This window comes from Humulus lupulus, chromosome 6 (genome assembly GCF_963169125.1).
Source record: "Humulus lupulus chromosome 6, drHumLupu1.1, whole genome shotgun sequence".
Lineage (NCBI taxonomy): Eukaryota > Viridiplantae > Streptophyta > Magnoliopsida > Rosales > Cannabaceae > Humulus > Humulus lupulus.
The window spans coordinates 46,873,094-46,893,407 of NC_084798.1; the positions used below are offsets into that span (position 1 = coordinate 46,873,094).

Genomic DNA, 20,314 nt, shown 5'->3' on the forward strand with positions numbered 1-20,314 from the left:
TCACTGAAACCACTAATGTGCTAGGGTTAAAAGGTTTTGGTCTCAAAAGGGTACATTTCATACAACTAAACAATTTTACGCATGGGATCCCAAAAGAAATAGCGTTTAAAAGTCAATTTACAAAATTTCCAAAGTACAAACATTCACCCGACACTCTAAGGGAAAAACAGACATTTATGGTTCTCCTGTTCCTGTCTTCCCCTCAACCGTGGCGGCTGACCAGTTGATCATGTACACTCTGCTCACAGAGCTCTCCAAATCAGAGCTGATCCAGCTTGCCCTTGCCTTTACCTGCACCACGTAGCACCCGTGAGCCAAGGCCCAACAAGAAAACAAAACATTACATGACAAACAATGATAATAGTTGAATAACCCTTTAAGCAGGATTGCATACCTAACATTCCACATTAATCACATAGCATGTAAACACAACCAAAGATTCAACTAATCAACACTCAACTATCAGCATGACAAATTCACCAATCATTAATAACAATCAAGTCACATGATAATTAGAGTCGACACCTTAGGCCGCACCCTCTATTTACCCACTAACTCCGACCTGCTTAAACCGAGCTCAGTGCATAATAAGCTGTCCTCAGCTACTAGTGGCCGAGCCGCACCCTATGCGCTAATGTAAACTTTGGCACCCTTAGGCCCTTTGTTTACTATTTACATGGCATGATACCATTCTTTATAAAGCATACAAATCAGGGAACCCTTAGTCCGATTATGAATCCACAACTGGGTGCAGTTTTCTTACCTTTAGTTTCCAAGTGTACTCATTGTGCAAGATGCCTCTTGAGCGCGATCCATTTCCCGAGCCCCTAGCTTATACCTAGTCACAACCAAGATAAAGGATACCATTAATAATCGTAAAAAGGCTTCTGGATAAAGTTCTAGTCTCCAAAACATTGAATTCTACCAAACACAGTAGTAGATTCAATCCTGAGCACCCTAGGTAAAATTCCCATGCTTAAAATCCCAAAATCCCTTAAGGGTCGCAGCTCAAGCCACCCATGCCGCGGCATAGCCCCCAAACAGAGCCCATCTGGACTCAAAACAAGACACAGGTCGCGGCCTTACAAACCCCATGTCGCGGCCCGCCCTCCTTCATTTCAGCTTTAAAGGGTTGCGGCTCACCAAGAACTATGTCGCGGCCTGACCCCTTCGAACCCAGAAAAATCACCAATTTTTACTCTTAAACCTCACTCAAAGCCATCCCAATTCCACAGCTCAATTATCCCAAAACTTCTCACATGATTCCAGCAACACAACCCAGCTGAAACTTAGCCTAGAAACTTACCAAAATCCCACTTCAATCTTTGAAACTCACTTACTCAAGAACACTAAAACCAGCCATAAAAACTCAGAATTCAAACACTAAATCACGAATTAGAGCTTACCTTCTTTGATGAACCAACTCCCTTAACGATTTCTGAGCTAAAATCCAAGCTTTCTAGCTTCAATTCAGTCCTTAAATTTTAAAACCATAAACACTTTAAAACCCAGCCAAAACACAGAATTAATCACCATGCACAAATCTTATATCTTACCTCAGTTCTTGATTGAACTCCTTAGCTGAACACTGGACTAATCTTTCAAGACTCCGACCCAAACCACTGAATTCCCAGCTGAATTCCTTAAGTTTTCTTTGGTTTTTTCTTTGAGAGAGAAAGGGAGAAAGAGCGAGGGTTGGTTCCTTGTGTTCTGCTATGTTCTAAGATTTTACTTAGTCTATCCTTAGGTGATTAAGTTAATCCCAAGGCTCGGGGTACCGGAAACATCCCCCGAGGGCAAAATGGTAAAATTCCCCAGTATTCCCGCCTAAGCTTCCTAACCTCAAATATATCTCCAATTATTTATTTCCATAACCCGCTAATCTAAATAACCTCCCAGTACTTAAAATACCCCTTAACTTGCCCAAAGTCAAGTATTAAGCCCCGTTGTGACTTTCCCGCTAACTAGCTCCCTAGGATCGCCTCAAGTCGCATGCTGCAGATTTACCCACATAATAATGTGGTTCTCACAATTAAAGCATATAATCACATTTATATTCATATAACCATACTCGCATGCTTATCATATAATCATGCATTAAGTCAATAAATTCACGCATAAACCAATTATGCCCTCCCGGCACACTAATCAAGGCCCTTAAGCCTTATTAGTGATTTTGGGTCGCTACAAAGAAAGCTGCCAGATGTAGCCTTTTTGGACTCCCTATCAACATAGTCCTCAGTTCTATAATTTTCGTTCAATTCATCCACAAGTTGTGACAGAAATATGTTCTTCTCATGATGAATTAAAGTCATCATGGTATCAACTCTGCACTATTCAGCATCAACATGTAAACAAAACTTAGAAAATTAATCAGAAGCCATAATAATATTGAAAAGTGAAAACTCATGTAGCAGCAACCTAGAGTCAAACTTATAGTTAGCATTCACGTTCTTGCGGTCTTAATAACATTACCTTCAATTCACCTTGGCATTTATTTGAGAAATATTCCATGAATATCACAAAAACCCCACGTCCATGCCATTTGCTTGTTGTGGGACCCCTTCCCTGTACTCGACAGCCATTGATGAAAATGTGAAATTATCACCCTTCTCCAATTTCACATTCAATTGAAGGTGATCATCTAATGTACGCAAATGGAAAGCAATATACTAATACAATAAGCAATGTGTTCTCAACCAAAGAAAAAGTGAATAACATTAAGTAATATAATCAGTTACCATTTATGTGGTAGCTAGAGCACGACAGTCTTGGTGCTATCCCAAATAAAGGCCTTACTGAGCAAGAGGTCAACATCTACCATGAACCAGTGATTGCCTCTTGTTTTGTAGATCACTGGAACCAGCATCTGCATATTAAGTATGAGCATAAACCAATTAAAAAAATACACTTGGAGAGAGAACATGTTTAAAAAGTATGTAAAGGCTGGCCTATTTGGAAAGAAAAATTTACATGCTCGGTTATTTTGAGATTTCCATAAAACATTTTTTCCGAATTGTTCTTCGTTGCCCATGTTCTAATAGAATATGCAACACCCAGATTCATATGCTTTTGAAATCAATCAGGAAATTTCGTCAGGTAGTTTGTATACATCCAAGAATTGAAAAAGCACCACATAATGGTCTGGTTGACTTACCGAAACCCGACACGGCATGAACCAGCAGGTACCTAATCCACCTGCTGCATTTCTCCGTTCCGTTAAGGTGAGGATGTGGGCATAGCAGCTAATGATCTATAGGTAATAGAGATCCAATCAATGTATAGCATGAATTTTAAAGATTAGTATCAACACATAAATATAATTTTTTAGTGAGATCCTCTTATCGTATCCCGAACCTCCATCTTCGAAAGCAAGGTTGAAAAGTCATCGCGACACAGTACAAGATTCTCAATTCTTACAAGTGCTTGGCTGTCAATAGAAAGACAGAGAATGTCGTTACCAATAAAATAATTACATTGGTAAATTTAATGAAACTATGGGTATACTAGAAAGAATACTTACTGCTTATCCAACCCCTTCCCCGTTACAAACATCGTCATCCTAAATTCTTGTTCAGTGTGGGGAGTCCTCATGGAAAATGGGCCAACAACCTTACCCTTGCTAGATTTGAACTTTTTCTCAAACTTCTTGTACGCAGGTGTTGTAATCAAATGACTGAACTCAATGCGTGTGGCTTTGGATTTTATTGGTGGAGTGACATGCTCATCAACATCAACAATCCCTTTGCGATGGATTTTGGCGTTCGAGCTACGAACTCAAATTGAGTGGTTTGAGGAAGTTGCTCGTTGCTATATGAGATGTCAGCATCCTGGGATAGTGTTTCATCTTCTGGCTCGTAATCTTGGTTGTCTTGTTCATTTTACAAAACTCTTAGTCGCATATTAGACAAAAATCAAAGTGAACATCATTAGAGTATTAAAATATACATGTACAAGTACAAATTACCTCTGGCGGGCTCTTGTCACTTTACGTGTGCACGGTGGCTCATTCTGAGTCTTACTCTTCTCCAAAAGAGCTCGCAAAACGTCTTGCACAATATTTTGCCTCAAATTGGCAATTTCCCCTTCCAATTTGTTGGGAAGTCTCTTGTTGGAAAACGTCCATTGATTTCTTTATTGCATTTTTAGCTTTGTTAATAATCTCCTTCATCTTCTCATCTCAAATTTGTATTTCATCCCTAAGGATGCAGTTGCAACAAGTGGTTTTTGGGCTAGTCGCAAATTGGGTGGAGGATGTGGTCATGTAGTTTGCTGGGCCGGTGGGTTGCCTCTGGTACATTGGCTTCCATAGAGGAACCTGCCAAATATTTAGATCAAAGGTTAACGGACATTTTTAATATGCTTACGGACAAACTAAAAAAATTAGGAAGCAACATTTTATTTAATTGAATCTCTATTTACCTTGTTACCATTGTAACCCCCCGCCTTTGAGACAAACGACCCCAAACTCGCCACTCATTGGCATTTCCAATAAGTAATTAGAACTCCATGGCGTGGGACATAGGCATGCTTCCACTTAATATGATTCCAATAGAACAGCTATAAAAAAACAGTGAGTTAAGTTAAACGCAACACCAAATTTCATAAAGAAAAAAAATCGTAATGGTTGAGAAATTAAAACCTGAAGAAAAATGTGCATCCTGGGAGGTAGCGATGACCCTTGCTGTCCTCGTTCTGGGAAACCTTCTTTATGCGTGAACGAAGACCAATAACACTATCATGGAGGAATTTCACAAAAAAGAGGCCCAGTTGAGCTTCTTTATCTTGCCAATATCTTGGAGCAAATTTAATTACTCCTTTCGAACAAATGTTCCAGAAGTGGGTACTAAAAATGTGTCCATCGTGACGAGCATAAATCGTGCGACAAAATATATGTCGGCAACATCTGATTCCATGGCATTGACCATTAAGTCACTATATTTGGTCTACTGGTCAGTGAGTATTTCCCCATGGATGTTATGTTCATCATCACTGATTTGGTCAAAGTGTATATCCCCCCCCCCCCCCCCCCCCCCACATCTTTGATTCTCATGATGCCTTCAAAATCCTCCACCGTTATTGGGTAGCTGACCCCATCAAACTTCAGCTCAAAATTGTCTACATCCATATTGTTGTAGAGGTACCATATCAGCCCGCCTCTAACACTGGGGACATCTGTAAAATGAAGGGAGCCAAATCCTATCTCCCTAATGACTTCCTTCTGTTCAGGAGTCATACTATTGATGAACTTCACCAGTTTATCCACTTGACAATGGCACCCAACTGTTCCGTACATCTTCTCCTCGTCTTGCATTGTGGGGTCAGCCACCGGTTCACTTTTGCTGGGTTGACCACTTTCCTTTTCCATTGACTGTTGTAGAAGCCGTCTAATAAGTGAATCCACAGATATCTTATCATCTACTTGTTCCTACCATTTAAAAAACTTGAGTCAGTCCACATGTATGCATATACTCTTGTGATACAGCAAGCTAAAGAACATATATATATATAAGTGTGTACATTTGATTATGTGGCCAATATTATTAGCATTACATTTGCTAAAGAAGTTACATTAATAATCGAATTTGGTCAGTTCAGTGTAGAATGAAACCCCTAACAAGCATGATATTTATAAAAAAAACTATTATATGTTAGTTGATCACTAACCTCATCTTTAGATGGCATTTTTCCTTTATCATTCTCACTTGACCTTTTCCACTTCACTTTGGACTCCATTGGATCTACAACCTTTCTTTTTCTTGATGACATCTAATTGGTTTCAAAATAAAATCGAAAGTGTTACAACAAGGGCAATTTACTATGTTTTTAAGCAATGCAACCTCAACCAAAGATAAATTGAACTTAATTAAGCAATATACTCAGGGTTGGCAATAATGACTCTGAGTATAGGTTATAGTCGGTGATATGATATGGTATAGTTGGTTTATCAAGTGAAGTGCTATTATTTAAAGCACACTTTAATAAACAAATGATTTTAAACTCTTCAATCATGCTCAATACAATATTATTTATATAAACAAATATATCTATTAAAAAAAGATTGCTTATACTAACTTCTAATTATTATTTTAGAATAAAACTTAGAAAAGTTGAGATTAGATTGGGAGACAAGTCGATTTCTAAGTCACTCTCATAAGATTTGATTGGTTTTGGTATTTGTAGTTTAGTATTATTTTTCTTTAAAAAAACTACCTAAACCAAGAACCACCACTAACAAGTGGTGAGGACATCATAAAAAATCTAAATTACAAGAAAAGAAAAGCACCAAAACTATAAACTATAAGAAAAAGAAAAGCACCAAAACTTGAAATGAATTAATAATCAATATAATATATGATAATTTAATGATTCTGACTCTAGTGTATTCAATTCAACCTCGATTCAACACATCCCTATAGGACCACCAGTTGAGATGCCTCTAGATAAAATCTTATGACCCTTTAATGAAATCCAGGGGAGCTTTTCAAGTCTAACTTCACAAGTTTTAAGATATAAAGAAGGAAGCTCATTGCATCTCCAATTTTTATCTCATACAACACCTTTTAAAGCTAGTAATGTCATTGATAATGTCAAACAAATACTTGGTCACTCTCACTTAAACCATTTTAAGTGAGCAACTTGCCCTATGAATGTCAAGGCTGCAAAGTCCTCTGTTTCAACAAAATATATATTTCTTTTCAGCCTCTCAGAATTGACTTTTATTTGGTTTTTTGGCGTAAAAATTTCTATCATAAGATCTAAATAATAAAACAAGCTTTATCTTATCAACAAAGAAACCAAAAATGGTGATAATAAGTAAAATGCAATTGTAGAACAGATGGCGTGTAGAAACGTTTATTATTAAGATGTTATGCTTATTTTTAATCATTTTGTTTATACAATAATTATCCCTTAATTCCAACGTTTCCACATCATGAATCTCTATCTTGGCCATTTTAAAAAAGAGACCAATCCAATCCAATAATACCATTACAACATTTTGCATCCATATTCAGCTCACCATTTGAATCCAATGTCTCAACCTCTAAAGCACAAAATGTTAAAATTTAAACTCAAATGTCATAGTTTAATCATGATTTCTTCTCATTTCCACTCCAAGCTAAGTTCAGAGGGTATCAAGGACATACAAATTAATTACTTCTTTTTATATGAATGAGTGGCACGGTATCCAACATTTTACTCTCCTTTCAAAAACTAGAAATAAAACAAACAATGATGAATTGACTTGCGCTATAAGTGTTTGAATATTTGACACTAAGTGATAATTTTACCTTCTCAAATATAGGTTGTGTTATAATTTTTGCAGTAGAATATTATAAGCAATGTACTCTCAATCAAAGAAACATTAAACATTATCAGGCAATACAAAGGCCAAGTCGAAAAAGTTTAATAGCTTACCAAGACAATTACTAAATTTTGTTCCAACATTACTATACTATTCAATTTATATATGGGACAGTTCAATCAATTTATCAAACACATGCAATGCATTATGTTTTCAAACTCAAGAAAGGATAAAATCACTTAACACTGATCACACATAACAGAGACATGAAATACCTAAATGAAATTACTTAACAGAGACAAAATTAAGCAACTGAAATCTCACCTTAACAGATTTTTACTCGACCTGGATTTTTGATTAATCCCCTCTCAAAATAACCGTGAAACTTGAACTCCAAATGGTGCTTGAGAAACCAAACTCATGAAAAATGACAGTTAATCCTATTAACAAACCAAAAAACTTAAATAAATCATTTCTTGTAATATGATGAACTTAAAAGCCCCAACAATGGCAATAATTCACGAAAACTAACATACTTTACTAATAATGACCGAAGAAATTAAAAATTGATACAAAATAACATGACATTGATGATGATGATCGGAGAACATAAGTTACTCACCTTTATTAGTTTGGTCCGAAGGTGCCCATGCAGCGGCGGAGAAGGTGGTTTTTTATTTTTTTTTGCACCGAAATGAGTTTCAGAAAATAAGAGGGAATGAGTGAGAGAAGAGAGAATACATCTTCACCGGTTAGTAACCGGTTCCCCTAACTACCCCTGTAATTTTTTATTGTTTTAAATTAAAATATATATTAAATATGTTAATGATTATTTACCCGATTATTTGCAGGGCCAGTCACGCAGCGTGACCTCATCCATGTCCTCTATGTATATAGCTATATAAATATTTAATCGTACATATGTAACGTGTAGATAAAATTAATTTTTACGACTCTTGATTGATTCACTAGTCTTCCTAAACAAATTTGCTGATGCGAAAGCTGTTCAATTTTCTTTTTATCATTGTTCGTTTTTTAAATTTAAAAAACTAATTAAATTAGGAAAGAAATCAAGACCTTTTATTACATCCAAACATATTTACACTCCTGATGTGTTCCAATAATTTTGCATAAAAAAGAGAAGCTATCTACTCATCTACAACTGCAGTTAATTAATCAAGCACAGCTTTATACACATGACACAAACTGCTACAAGCACCATACATACAATATCTTATTCTGTACGGCTTCGTATCTGCAAACTTTCACATGTTATCAGTTAGTTGTCTGTACCATGCTCCATGAACACTAACTGACACAGTAGCAGCCACCACTAAAACTTCAGCAGCTTCCACCAATTTTTTAGTCAGTACAGCAGCTCCGACTTGCCGGAGTGCCATTTCAGCTAGTTTTCTTCCATGCAGCCCGCTTCCCCCAAGCAGAACTCCCCTTGCAGACCTATGGACAGCACTGGATACCCTTTCAAACACAGGATCTCCAGCTTGCATGCTCTTGGTTAACATCCTTGCCATGACCGCCTTCCGCAATTGAAGCTTCTGGCTGTCTTCGCTACTGTCTGTAAAGAACCTACTAATTGATTCAACAATTTCTTCAATTCCTGCATCTTCGACACGATCCAGGAGCTCCACGAGGCTCTCGCTGCATTCTGATAGTATGCCCTCCATTGCTGCCAGGCTGTCTATGATTCTCTCACTTAAAAGAGTTTGTCGGCATATAAGAATGCTGCATAGAACACACATGGTATCTCAGTCAGTCACTAGTCTAATTGAAAACTACTAGCCACTCAACATCAGGAGAGGAACATATCATTTAATTTTTTATCCATTTATTTCCAATTACCTGATAGCAGTTACTATAATTTTCTGAAGTTGAGCCTGAACAGTCCTCAGCCTAGAGAAATTCAGCGTGAAAGTTTCAGGCAGAACCTCTTGGGTCAAACCAGATACGTCGCTTACAAGCTTCAACAAGCCTAACCTGACCATCAGATCAACTTTTTCTCCCTTGCATTCCAGTTGTTGATTGCCTGAGCAGAACAGAAAAATTGATAAGGAAAAGAAACAACAGTTCAACCTTTTCCTTCTCTAATTCTAACAAGGAGTTGGCATCCGAACCTGTGGTGGTGCTAGCACCGGGTGTAAGAGAAGCTGAGTTGGGTTTGAGCACAAAAGATCCACCACTTCTAAGGGTGGTGGATGGAATTGATCCATGAGATGAACTTTCATGGTCCAAAGTAGAGATGGAATTCACATGTTCTTCCCACTCCTGATCTTTGCAATTCCACACAGATGACAGCCAATGCAATGCTCTTGGTAGGGAGGAATTGGCATTAGACGGAGATCCATGGCGATTAGCAAATGCATTTTTCAGGTAATCCAGACCAGCAGGCCCCGTTAACAATGGTTCCATGAGTCTTATGCGTGCTTTGCTTATCTCTCGCTTAAGCACCTACGAGAATAACTCGATATGATTAATTTGTTATTCCATATAAAATAAGAAATAATGCAAACCCGATATCTCATCAAAAAGACGGTAATGTTAGTCAATGTTGCAAAAACATGAGTCACAACAGATGAAAGTAAATATATTGCATTTTTCAAATATTAGTCAGAGGTAGGTGCATGTGTACTTTGCAAACTTGAAATATAAAGGTATGATTTGGTAATATTTGATTATTTATAGAAAAAAAATTGCAAATCTTCATATATCAACAGCAGAAGATTGATTTGGAACTACATAAGATTTGATAATATTTAAATAATAAAAATATATCTTCATAAATACTAACTGCAGAAAATAAATTTGCATCTCACCCTGAAATTTTAGATTTTTTTTAAAAAAAGTATGAGATCCAGTTTCACAGAACTCAAACATTAAATTAGAGTAACAAACAAGTATTGCAACAACATTGGCTTCTACCCTTTAAACACCCTAAAGAGAGACACGAATAAAATTCGGTTGTAATATCTCTATTCCCAGCAAATGAACAGTGTGAAAGCTGGCTACTACTTGACAGAATATCTTCTATACTTCTGAGAATGCATTAAATCAGAACTGCCACGTTGCAAAAGCTCAGATGAAGCAGCAATTAAAGTCATGTCGTATTAAATTCAAGACACAAGCAGATTAAAATCTGGTCTAGGCCAAATAAAAACATATATGAGAACACTATATAGCCCTGATATATAAGAAGATCCCCCATATTCGTATATGTTTGCATAAAATTTTGTAAGGAAACATCAATGTTCTTACCTGAATCTGTTTTAGGACAAAGCGCAGACCTTTGATCATTGCAATTACACTTGAATTGTTTGAGCCATCTCTGGCTTCACATATACAAGCTAATTCTTTCATCAACCCCTGGTGAGTAGTCTTCATTTCATCATCAGTAGCAGGTGAGGATAGTTTTTGCAACGTGTCCAATGCAAATTCCAGAATCTTTCCCAGATAGTGAATGTCCAAATTACCTGATTTAAGCACCTTGACAAAACAAAAACAAATCAAAAACCTTGAAATTTGTACACCCCATTTCTGTTTGCAGAAACAATAAAATATGAAGAAGCTTCTCTACCTGAGAAAAAATGTCTAAATCAATAGTTTCAACAATCATTTGTCTCCAGCTCTCTGGAGCCACCTGACAAAGTTCATCCCTCATCTCCCTCATTAGTTGTACAACTCGGTCATAATTAGGGTCTCCACTTTTCATGGATTCCATGATGCTATCCCAGAAAGCATTCTCCATTGCTTCTCTTACCTTTGCCTGCAAAACATGACGGGACTAGATTAGGTAAGCAAACAAATATGAAAGATGTTGCTCTCAACTTCAGGTGGGTGTGAAACAACTTTACTATGTTCTTTGCAACAATCTTTTATGAAAAGAAGAAAGAATGCAGAAGAAAACAGAAAATTTCATGAATGTTTTTTATATTATTATATCCAGACAAGAATTCTAAGAAACATGCACTCATAAATAGACATTTAATCGTCTATGTATTTCTATGCTTACTACTTCAACATACACTATACGCTTATGACAATATGACAGAGCACTGACCTTTATGCCATTTTGATCTTCATCGTTCAAATTAAAGATATCACTAAAAGCATCTTGCTGCTTGTGAAGGAATTCATTTACAATAAATTCATTCTCCATGACCAACTTCTCGACAGAAGATCCTAGCTGTCCATCCAAAATGGTTCTTGGTGCAGAAGAACTTGATTTTTCAGGACTACTATCTTCCCTGAACAAGGAACGAACTACACGGCTCGGTTGCGCAGAATCCTCACCCACGTGACTTCTCTTATCTGTGCTAGCAACAGACAAACCAGCTGTGGAAGTAGGTGGGCTTGGAGAAATAAAAGGAGTAATCTGTGGCCCAGAATGGTTCCCATTTTCCTTTGCTATAAAATAGTTGGATCTTGTTTCAGATAATGCACATTCCATCCGCTGAATCCCAGCATCTCCACTTAGGTGTTGCACTTTTTCCTTCAAAAGCTTCTGATCTTCTGTAACCTGCATCAAGGGAAGATCCAAGATAAGCATCAAGTAATAAGGGAACTACCGAAGCAATTCGTTTATACTTCACTTACATGCTCACAAACTCTAGAGAAAGAAAGAGAGTAAGCCAATGCTAGAAAACCCATATTATAAACTAGTTTGCATTTGCATCCTTGTGTCTTTCAGCAATTCAAAAGAATTTGATATTAAGAAAACCTCTCAGTAATCACTACCTTGTCTTTTCAATATCTATGAAAAAAAATGCTCTCAAACAAAGGTTATAACTTGGACAAATTTTACATGGTTAACTTAGAGTTTGCATCTGCAACCATACTTGTCATTTCTCGTATGCAGTTATACAATATATGTATTTCAATTGGAGTATGAAAGAAATATACACAGAGAAAAAAGTCACTAACTTTTCCCATCTCGTGATCACAGGAAGTGGCATGCTGAAAAAAGAAAAGAAAAACAAAAAAGAGCATGACAAACTATAGTAATTTATCTCCTTCCTACCCCTCTGGACGTAACTGTCTCTTGTGTTTACTTTTTCCCCTGCTTATTAATCAAGCAAAGATAAATATTGAATTGAAACCTACTTTTGTTTTCCTTTTAGTGGTGAGCAATGCCATGTAAATACATGTTAACAGTCACACTGGCATATGAAGATTTTGTCAAAAGAAATATCAATAAAGTGGCTGGAGTATACCTGCTTCTGAATAGCCTTCAAATCATGAGTAAGATTGCTACTATCCCCTTCAGGGGTTATCTTGCACTTTTGCATCATAGAGAGCTCTAGCTGGCAAGCTGCTCTCACCAAGTCGTCTTCCAACAACTGTGCATCCTTGACTTTCCACACAACAAAGCAATTTAAGTAAGAGCACCATGCCTTATCAAAAGCTTCTAGCTGAGATCTGAAGGTCGACCGTTTCTGTGCCATGGAATCAGACTCTTCATCAGAACTGTGCACAGGCCCCTCTAATACAATCTTCAGCAAAAGCTCAAGTTCCTTAACATATTCTTCTGCAGCCCTGGCCAAGGATATCTCACGCTCTCCTTTTCCACTGAAAACTGCTTCTGGATGACTCAAGATCATGTAAGAGCAAAGGGTTATTCTGACTGGATATCTTGATTGTTTAGCTGGATTTCTAGCTGCTTCCCTGGCTGTAGCAGCTTTCTTTGTGTCTCTGCTCCTCAAAGATGACCTCGGGGTACTCCTTTTCTTTGGAGAAGCAACTCGTTTGAGAAGGTGATCAATGTTCTCCAAACCAGGTGAATGATTAGAAGCAACAGCCCTTGAGACTCTTAATCGGCTCTCTAATCGATCAAGTAAAGCTTTCACAGCACGTAGAGTATCAGGTGATTCTATCAAAAGAGCAAGCTGCTCAAAGGGCATCGATTTGACAGACTTCTCATTAATATTCAGGGTATCATAAGCTTTCACCAAGGTCAAGGTAGTTCTCTGTCTAAGGAACCGCCTCCAACACCTGCAAAAGCAACAAATTAGACATTCATACCTTCAAAATCCTCTTCATTTACAACCAATATTACTTGCACTGAAATTTATCTACATGTTCTATTTATAGTACTTAAATCCATTATCAAATATTCGGAAAAGAAACAATAGCCTTTGCAAACAATTAGTTCACTGGTCCGAATTGTACATATATAATGAAATTTTAGACCATAATATGAAAAGATTCTTCACCTCCGCCACCTCAGCTGTCCACCAATTTATAGTTGTTTATAAGCAAAACCTTTACAATGTGAACAACACACACAAAAGATCATGGAACCATCCATTAGCAACTATAAGCTATATACCTTGCCAATTTTCTAGAAAGAAGATCAGCCTGCCTGTGCATCCTTTTCCAGTCCACTTGAATGGTATGAAGCCTTCCTCTCTGCCTTAAATACTCTGCTCTCTGTCTCCTTGCCTAATAATCATAGAGAACCATAAGAAAATATGCATATAATGCAAGCAACACAGTAGCAACAAATAAAATGCAGATATAGATTGACAGTAGAAAAAACTATTACTCTTTGTAGCCGATCTTCCAACTGATCCCTCATTCTCCTCCTCTCAATCTCGCGTTGATGAGAGACAGACTTAGCAACTCGATGCACCTGCAAAACTCTAGCACAGGCTCTCTTCTTCTCTGCTTCCAGAAGTCCCAATCGCTTCTTTTCAGCAGCTGCACGCTTTTGGTGAATCGCAGCTCGCACACATTCCTTGTATTTGTTCTCCCGAGCCATCTTCCTCAATAATGACTGAGATGATCTCTCCTTTAACGTAGCCCTTCTTTGTCTGTAAGCCTTAAGCATAAGCATTCTATTGGCCTCTGCCTGCTGAACACGCAATTGTACTTTTGAGTCAAGCTTTTCACGCTCCTTCTCATAACGCATTTCTACCTCACTTTTAGCTGCTTGTCGCAACTCATCTAACCTAGCTAAGCGCATTTGAGCCTTCGCCAGAATGCTCGACCTGTGGATAAACAATAAGTTAAAGCAAGTCACACTACAAAGGAGACCAAGACTGGAAGTAGAGGCAGCCAGCCAGCATACACATAGCACTAACAATGCCAAGAACTGCAAGACACTTAATGATTTTTTTTTCCAAATCAATAATTTAAAAGTGAAAAACAAGTAACGAGCAATAAGAGGCCAATCAAAGAATTTATTTTGGCAAGACACTATGTACTTTTTTCCAAATCAATAAGAGGCAAATCATCTAATTTATAATAAATCACACACACAAACCACTATATATATGTATTATATGTGCAAGTGTATTCAAAAAGCACACATAAATAGCTGCACATATATATTCACATACAAATTGAAAAAGATAAACAAATAGAGAGCTGAAGGTTGTCTTGTTGGATGAGATGAGAGAATATTGAAAAGTCAGCCATAAGCTTAGCATCATAATTGAGAGAGATAATTGCAAGCAGAAAAGCCTTGAATTAATAATAACAGTATATAATAAAACCAAATATCGAAAAACATCTTAGCTAATCAACAAGTAGATAAAACAGAATAGAAAATGTCATGAACAAAGAAAAGATTCATGTAAATCGCTACAGAATAAGTCCAATGCAAGTCGAAGTCATTTGAAAACAACAAGAAGACAATCAAACAACTGCGGACCACCACAGAAGCATTCCAAATCAACTGAAAGAATAATGGATAAATCAAAAAAAGAAATTAAAGATAAGTACAAATTTCAGCTAGGGATCTTTTTTGCCATCCGAAACAAAGTACAACTAACTACCATACTCAAATTCAAGAACAACAGTTAACTAACTTAGTAGATAAGCTATCAAGAAAATTTCACGGAGCAACAATTTTAAGGGAAGATCAACCTTTTCTGAGCAGCGGCCTGTAGCTTAGCTTCGAGGCGCTGACCAAGGTTCTCCTCATTCGAGGAGGACCTCGCAGGACTTCGAGGCTTTGGCCGTGCCTTGCTTGATAATTGTTCATAGTATTGCTGCACCCAAAAGATACAAAAAGTTTTACAATCAAAAATAAAAAATGTTATTAAAAAATAGCTGAAAACCCAGAAAGTGAAAAGGAATTTACAACAATTAAAAATATATTATAATGATATGAAAAAACATGTACAGAAATGGAAACCCAGGAATGAAAAAAAAATTAACAAAATTCAAACACAAGAACAACCGAACCCACCTAACACAGCCAACAACATCCTTCCTCGTAAAGATTATAGTGAAAACAAAATCAGATATTCTCTTTGATAAAATATAATTAAAAAAGAAAAAAAAAAAAAGCCGCTCTGTTTGGTGGTCCGTGGTTGCAAAGAAAAAGATGAAAGATGAAATATATATAAACTGAATTACTTTATTTAAAGTAAAAAAATAAGAAAGAAAAAAATAGCTCAAGATGGGATGAGAAAGAGTAGTAAAGAAAAAAGCTGGTTCAGTGATCAAAATTCAAATAACAACCAAACAAGACCAAAATTAAAAAACACAGTAAAAAATCAAAACCCTTTCTTAAAATTTTCTCGAGAAAAAGGAAAGTTCAAACAGAGAATGAGAAAGAGACCTGGCGGCGAAGATCGGCGAGATGAAGCTTGGCTTCAATTTGTTCGACGGTGCAGGGAGTCTTACAGTGGAGAAGCAGTCTTCTGCTCAGCCGTCTTGGTATTCTTGGAGGCCACGTGTACGACGCCGTTTCACTGGCTCCGACAAATTCCATACCTTACACCTATCCTCTACCTCTACACCACCACGATCAATTATAAAAAAACAAAACGACGACGTGGACGAAGACGATGGCGATGATCTTGATGATCAAAACGACGGCGTTTCGTCACCTGCTTTTCTTATCTTTCTTCCTCTTCTTCTGTACACAAACACAAATAAAGAAAGAAGAGAAAGAAACTTCAGAGTTTTTTTTTTTTTTTTTGTGAAACTAAAGAGCAAAGCAGAAAGCGTGTATGAGTGGTGTGTTTATATATGCATAATTGTTAGAAGATTAAGTGTTAAGTTGTGTAGCAAAGCAAATTGTAATGAAATACTTGCTTATCCGAATTATGCGGGTCTCTTTTTTTATTTGCCACGTCATCGATGGCCCACTACTACTCTTTCTTTCTTTCTTTCTCTTCTTCCTTTGCTTGCCTTGCCTAAAGCTGCTATTCTTGTTTGGGGGGTTAGGTTTTGTTGCGGTGGCCCTACTTTTTGTTGGACTCGAATTGACCATCTTGCCCTCTATTCTCTACCTATTATTATAATTAGTCATTATTATTTTAGAGTTTGACAATTTAGGCACCTTTTTAATGCCTCTTTGTGAATGAATCTGTGCGCCTATGTTTGGATTGTTCATATTCATACACATTGGCTGCTATTACCACTTACGCTACCACAAATAAAAATTAAATAAATAAATAATAATTATAATAATTGTAAGGGGACTTCTTCTAATGTTACAAAAAATCAATTTGTAATTTAGCACGATCAGCTCACGACTTAGGTTAGGTGTTACTTTACTAATATATACTTAGCTTTTATTTTCTTAATTTTCTTTTATGGGAAAGAATATGATAATGATATTTTTTTCTACTAAAAGAGAGAGAGATCTACTTAACTTTCTTTGGTGAAGTTTTCATTGGATTTGTTGTTTCTTCTTCTTATTATTTTGTTTTTATTTGAGGGATGTTTACATGTATATACATATAACATAAAATAATTACAAAATTACTTACATAATTTTATTTATAAAAATATATTGTTATATTATAAAAAAATATCGAATTTCAAAAATAATATACATGAGTTTGAAACATTTCTGAAATTCCAAATATACTATTAAATTGGTGATAAGTTAACAATTGGTTATTTTTTCACAAAAATGTTTATTTTTAGAGCATATTATTTCATATATATTTTAGTTACCTCTAAAATTTATTTGTTGAAACTTTTTTATCTTAAAATACTGATTAGTTTTTTTATGTTATATTATAATGTCTTATTATTTAAGATGTTTTTACGTTATTTTCAAACTTATTTTAGGAACTAATAAATTACAATAAAATATAATAAATTACTATATAGTTTATCATCAAAAGTTATTTTTAGTATACTATATAGTAACTTTTTTTAATAAAAAGTTTCAATTCACTTTTAGTCACTAATGCAATTTACATGTAAAAAATAATGTTTCTTTTATTAATCAAACAAAAAATAAACTTAAAAGTTAATTTCGTATTATAAAAAAAATACATATTTTGGTTTTTTCAATGAATTTTTGTTTAACCAAATTAGAAACAATTACATAGTTATCTTTTAAATACAACAAAACAGAAAATAAATTTTTTGGTTAACCATATAAAAAAAGAAACTAAAATATTACTTTTAATTTCGACGACGCGAAAAAACTTATTTTTCCCACATATCAAAATGATCACATTCAAAAGTAATTCGCGATGGTACAATCTGTGAGCCCAAATGACTAGAGGTGTTACCAAAAAAAAAATTTAAGCTTTGGGGAAGAGAGATAAAAGATAAATATATAGATTTGAAGAAAGAGAAAAAAAATAATAAAAAAAACTTGTTTTAAGATATAGATTACGGTATATGTGTAAATAATTATTTATAGGTGATTTTTGTAAATAAATTTCAAATTATGTTGAATGATGTAATTAATCCTTTATTTTATTAGCTAATTAACAATTCAAAATTTCTAAGAAATAACTTTTTCTATATATATATAAATGTTCGAACCAAATCTTTCGAGTATATTTGTTTCCCAAAATAGAAACTATGGTGCTTGATCTTTCTCAATTTACACTATGCTCTGTCTCAAATTCTTTGTTGACTAAATCAACTTTTGGGATATGCTCTCCATACACTCATACTTTAACAAAAATGAATGATGGGTACCTACAATAAAATCCTCTGATACTTAAGTTAGATATATTTCTCTATATATTTTGATAGAGTAACAGTATAGCAAAGACTCGGAATTCAATCCTCCATCTATGATAAAAGTCAAATATTTATAATAAAAGAATAAAGAGAAGGTATAGAACAAATTCTCGCCATTGGTCCACGTGTCCTTCTTAAGTTCCTTTTTCCCACTCAATTTTAACTGATTTTCCCTCACTTCATAAGAACATCAGTTCATCCTCAAAGGCCCAAGCTTCCATCTCTATTCCTCCTCTCACAAGACCCTTAGCTTGGATTTGCCTTTTAATGAAATACGCATTTTGATATTGCCTCTGAAAATAACTCCACATTCTTTGTAAATATATTAGTCACGTGATTTTCAATAATACTTAGAATATATTTAATGAATATTCTATCATTCAAATATATATATATATACATATATGTTGACGTCGTTTTTCGTCAACTTAAATTTGAAGAGCACTAAACACAGAATTAAGAAAATAAATAAGAACAATCAGGATTTTATATGGTTTAGTAGTTAAAATCTACCTAGTCCGCGAGTCAATATTATTGAGTGGTGGTATTCTCTTAAAGTTTTTACAAAGCAATTTAGCATAGTATTCTCAATACCCAATTGTGCGTATCTCAAATGAAATTATCCAGTCTATTTATAGACTAGTTAACAAAATATCTTCCATTTTAATTTAGGAAGTTACAATTCAAATTTAAAATACATATAATTAAATATATTAATCATGTAATATCCAATGATAATCGGGATTTATTATCAGATATCGGGAGTTATTATCAAATATCAAAAAATCCCCAAGGAATAGGGATTTCTTAACAACCACCGTGTCCAAACTGGGTTACCGATCTCGAACATATAGTTTACACACTTTCGAGATTGACCAACATCATGAGCTCGTTATTCTGGTTAGCCTCACCCTTAGCCAGCAATATCATTGAGCATAACCCTTGGAGATCGACCTTTTCGAGTGTGCAATGAAGGTTCGAATTGCTCTCAAATACTCCAGAGAAGATCCATCCTTTCGAGCTTGATGCTTAAGCTCGAACTTTCTTAACTGGTGCTTGATCGCCAATAGGAACATATCAGGAAACATGTTAATTTATACAAGTGTTGAGCCCTTACTTGACATTTTCGAGCTTACATCTTACGAGCCTACATTTCGAGGCTCATTTATGACGATTTTGAAATTTGGGTGTAACATTTTGCCCCCTCAAAAGTGTTCGTTCGAATCCTATGAGAAGGAAACTTTTGAACTTCACATTTCAAAAAATGTGCCACCTACCACACTCGAGTATGGACACGCATCACTCGGGGATTGCACACCCAGAGTACTCAAGTATTCCTTATTTCTGCACATGTTCTTTCATATAACCCCTTTTTGCCGCCATTGTTAGAATTAAACCCCATCTGTTAGATCATTTCTCAACCTGAATCAAGGGCCCAGATCTATTCGACCTTTGACATCCCTTTTCTTCCTCGTTCTTCACTTTTACTTCTTCAGATAACACAAACCAGAGAAAAAGAAAGGAAGAACCGAAGTTTTCCTTGCATGTTTTCAAAGACCAAAAAGCAAAGTACTCTTTCAACCTTTGATTCTATGAAATCGTTCTTGCAACATGTCCTTCAGTCGACGATCTCATCATATCCATGAACAACTTTGTGTAAGTTTCTGTTCTTGATTCTCTTACTTTGGTATATACTTTTTTTATGTGTTTCTTCTGTTCATGAATACCTTCACTAGTTTTTACCAGTTTTTTTTTAAAGCTTCACTTTGGCACTGGGCAAGCTTTTGATCCGAGTAGATTTGGAGTAGCTAGAATCACGGTTTAGACCAAAAAAAATTATGGTAGAAACATGTAAAAGTGGAGTTTTTCTGGTAATGGAGGGTTTCATGTAGCTTAAGAAATAAGGTTTTTGTTTAGAGTTTTAAATGCACGAATCCCAAAAATATCACCTTTTTGGATAACTGCCAACTTTTTCCCTGAAAATCCGGGATTCTTTTAAACTAGTATTAATCTCCCCACTCTCGCGTGGATGCATCCTCGATGCCT

General features: G+C 35.7%; 1 protein-coding gene across 2 annotated transcripts; it reads right to left on the reverse strand.

Moving 5' to 3' along the window:
- Positions 1-8,364: 8,364 nt before the first annotated feature.
- Positions 8,365-16,261, reverse strand: LOC133782139 (uncharacterized). 2 transcript variants are annotated; one of them, XM_062221346.1, is made up of 12 exons: positions 15,888-16,261; positions 15,188-15,312; positions 13,863-14,307; positions 13,647-13,759; positions 12,532-13,309; positions 12,242-12,274; positions 11,379-11,837; positions 10,896-11,084; positions 10,577-10,804; positions 9,439-9,772; positions 9,167-9,350; positions 8,365-9,049 (listed from the first exon to the last, which is right to left on the reverse strand). In XM_062221346.1, exons 1-12 carry the CDS (start codon positions 16,038-16,040, stop codon positions 8,572-8,574), a joined length of 3,519 nt encoding a protein of 1,172 aa, XP_062077330.1. In that variant the 5' UTR covers positions 16,041-16,261; the 3' UTR covers positions 8,365-8,571. The 2 variants fall into 2 exon arrangements, with proteins under 2 accessions (XP_062077330.1, XP_062077331.1); XM_062221347.1 differs by lacking the exon at positions 12,242-12,274.
- Between the last annotated feature and the right edge of the window lie 4,053 nt (positions 16,262-20,314).

What these genes read in the sequence shown, in the direction of transcription:
- LOC133782139 (XM_062221346.1), bottom strand. Translation starts at nt 16,040, where the DNA reads ATGGAATTTGTCGGAGCCAGTGAAACGGCGTCGTACACGTGGCCTCCA. An exon ending in ATTTAGACATTTTTTCTCAG is followed by an intron (nt 10,805 to 10,895) that starts GTAGAGAAGCTT and finishes TGTTTTGTCAAG; the next exon opens with GTGCTTAAATCAGGTAATTT. An exon ending in CGGTGCTAGCACCACCACAG is followed by an intron (nt 9,351 to 9,438) that starts GTTCGGATGCCA and finishes TGTTCTGCTCAG; the next exon opens with GCAATCAACAACTGGAATGC.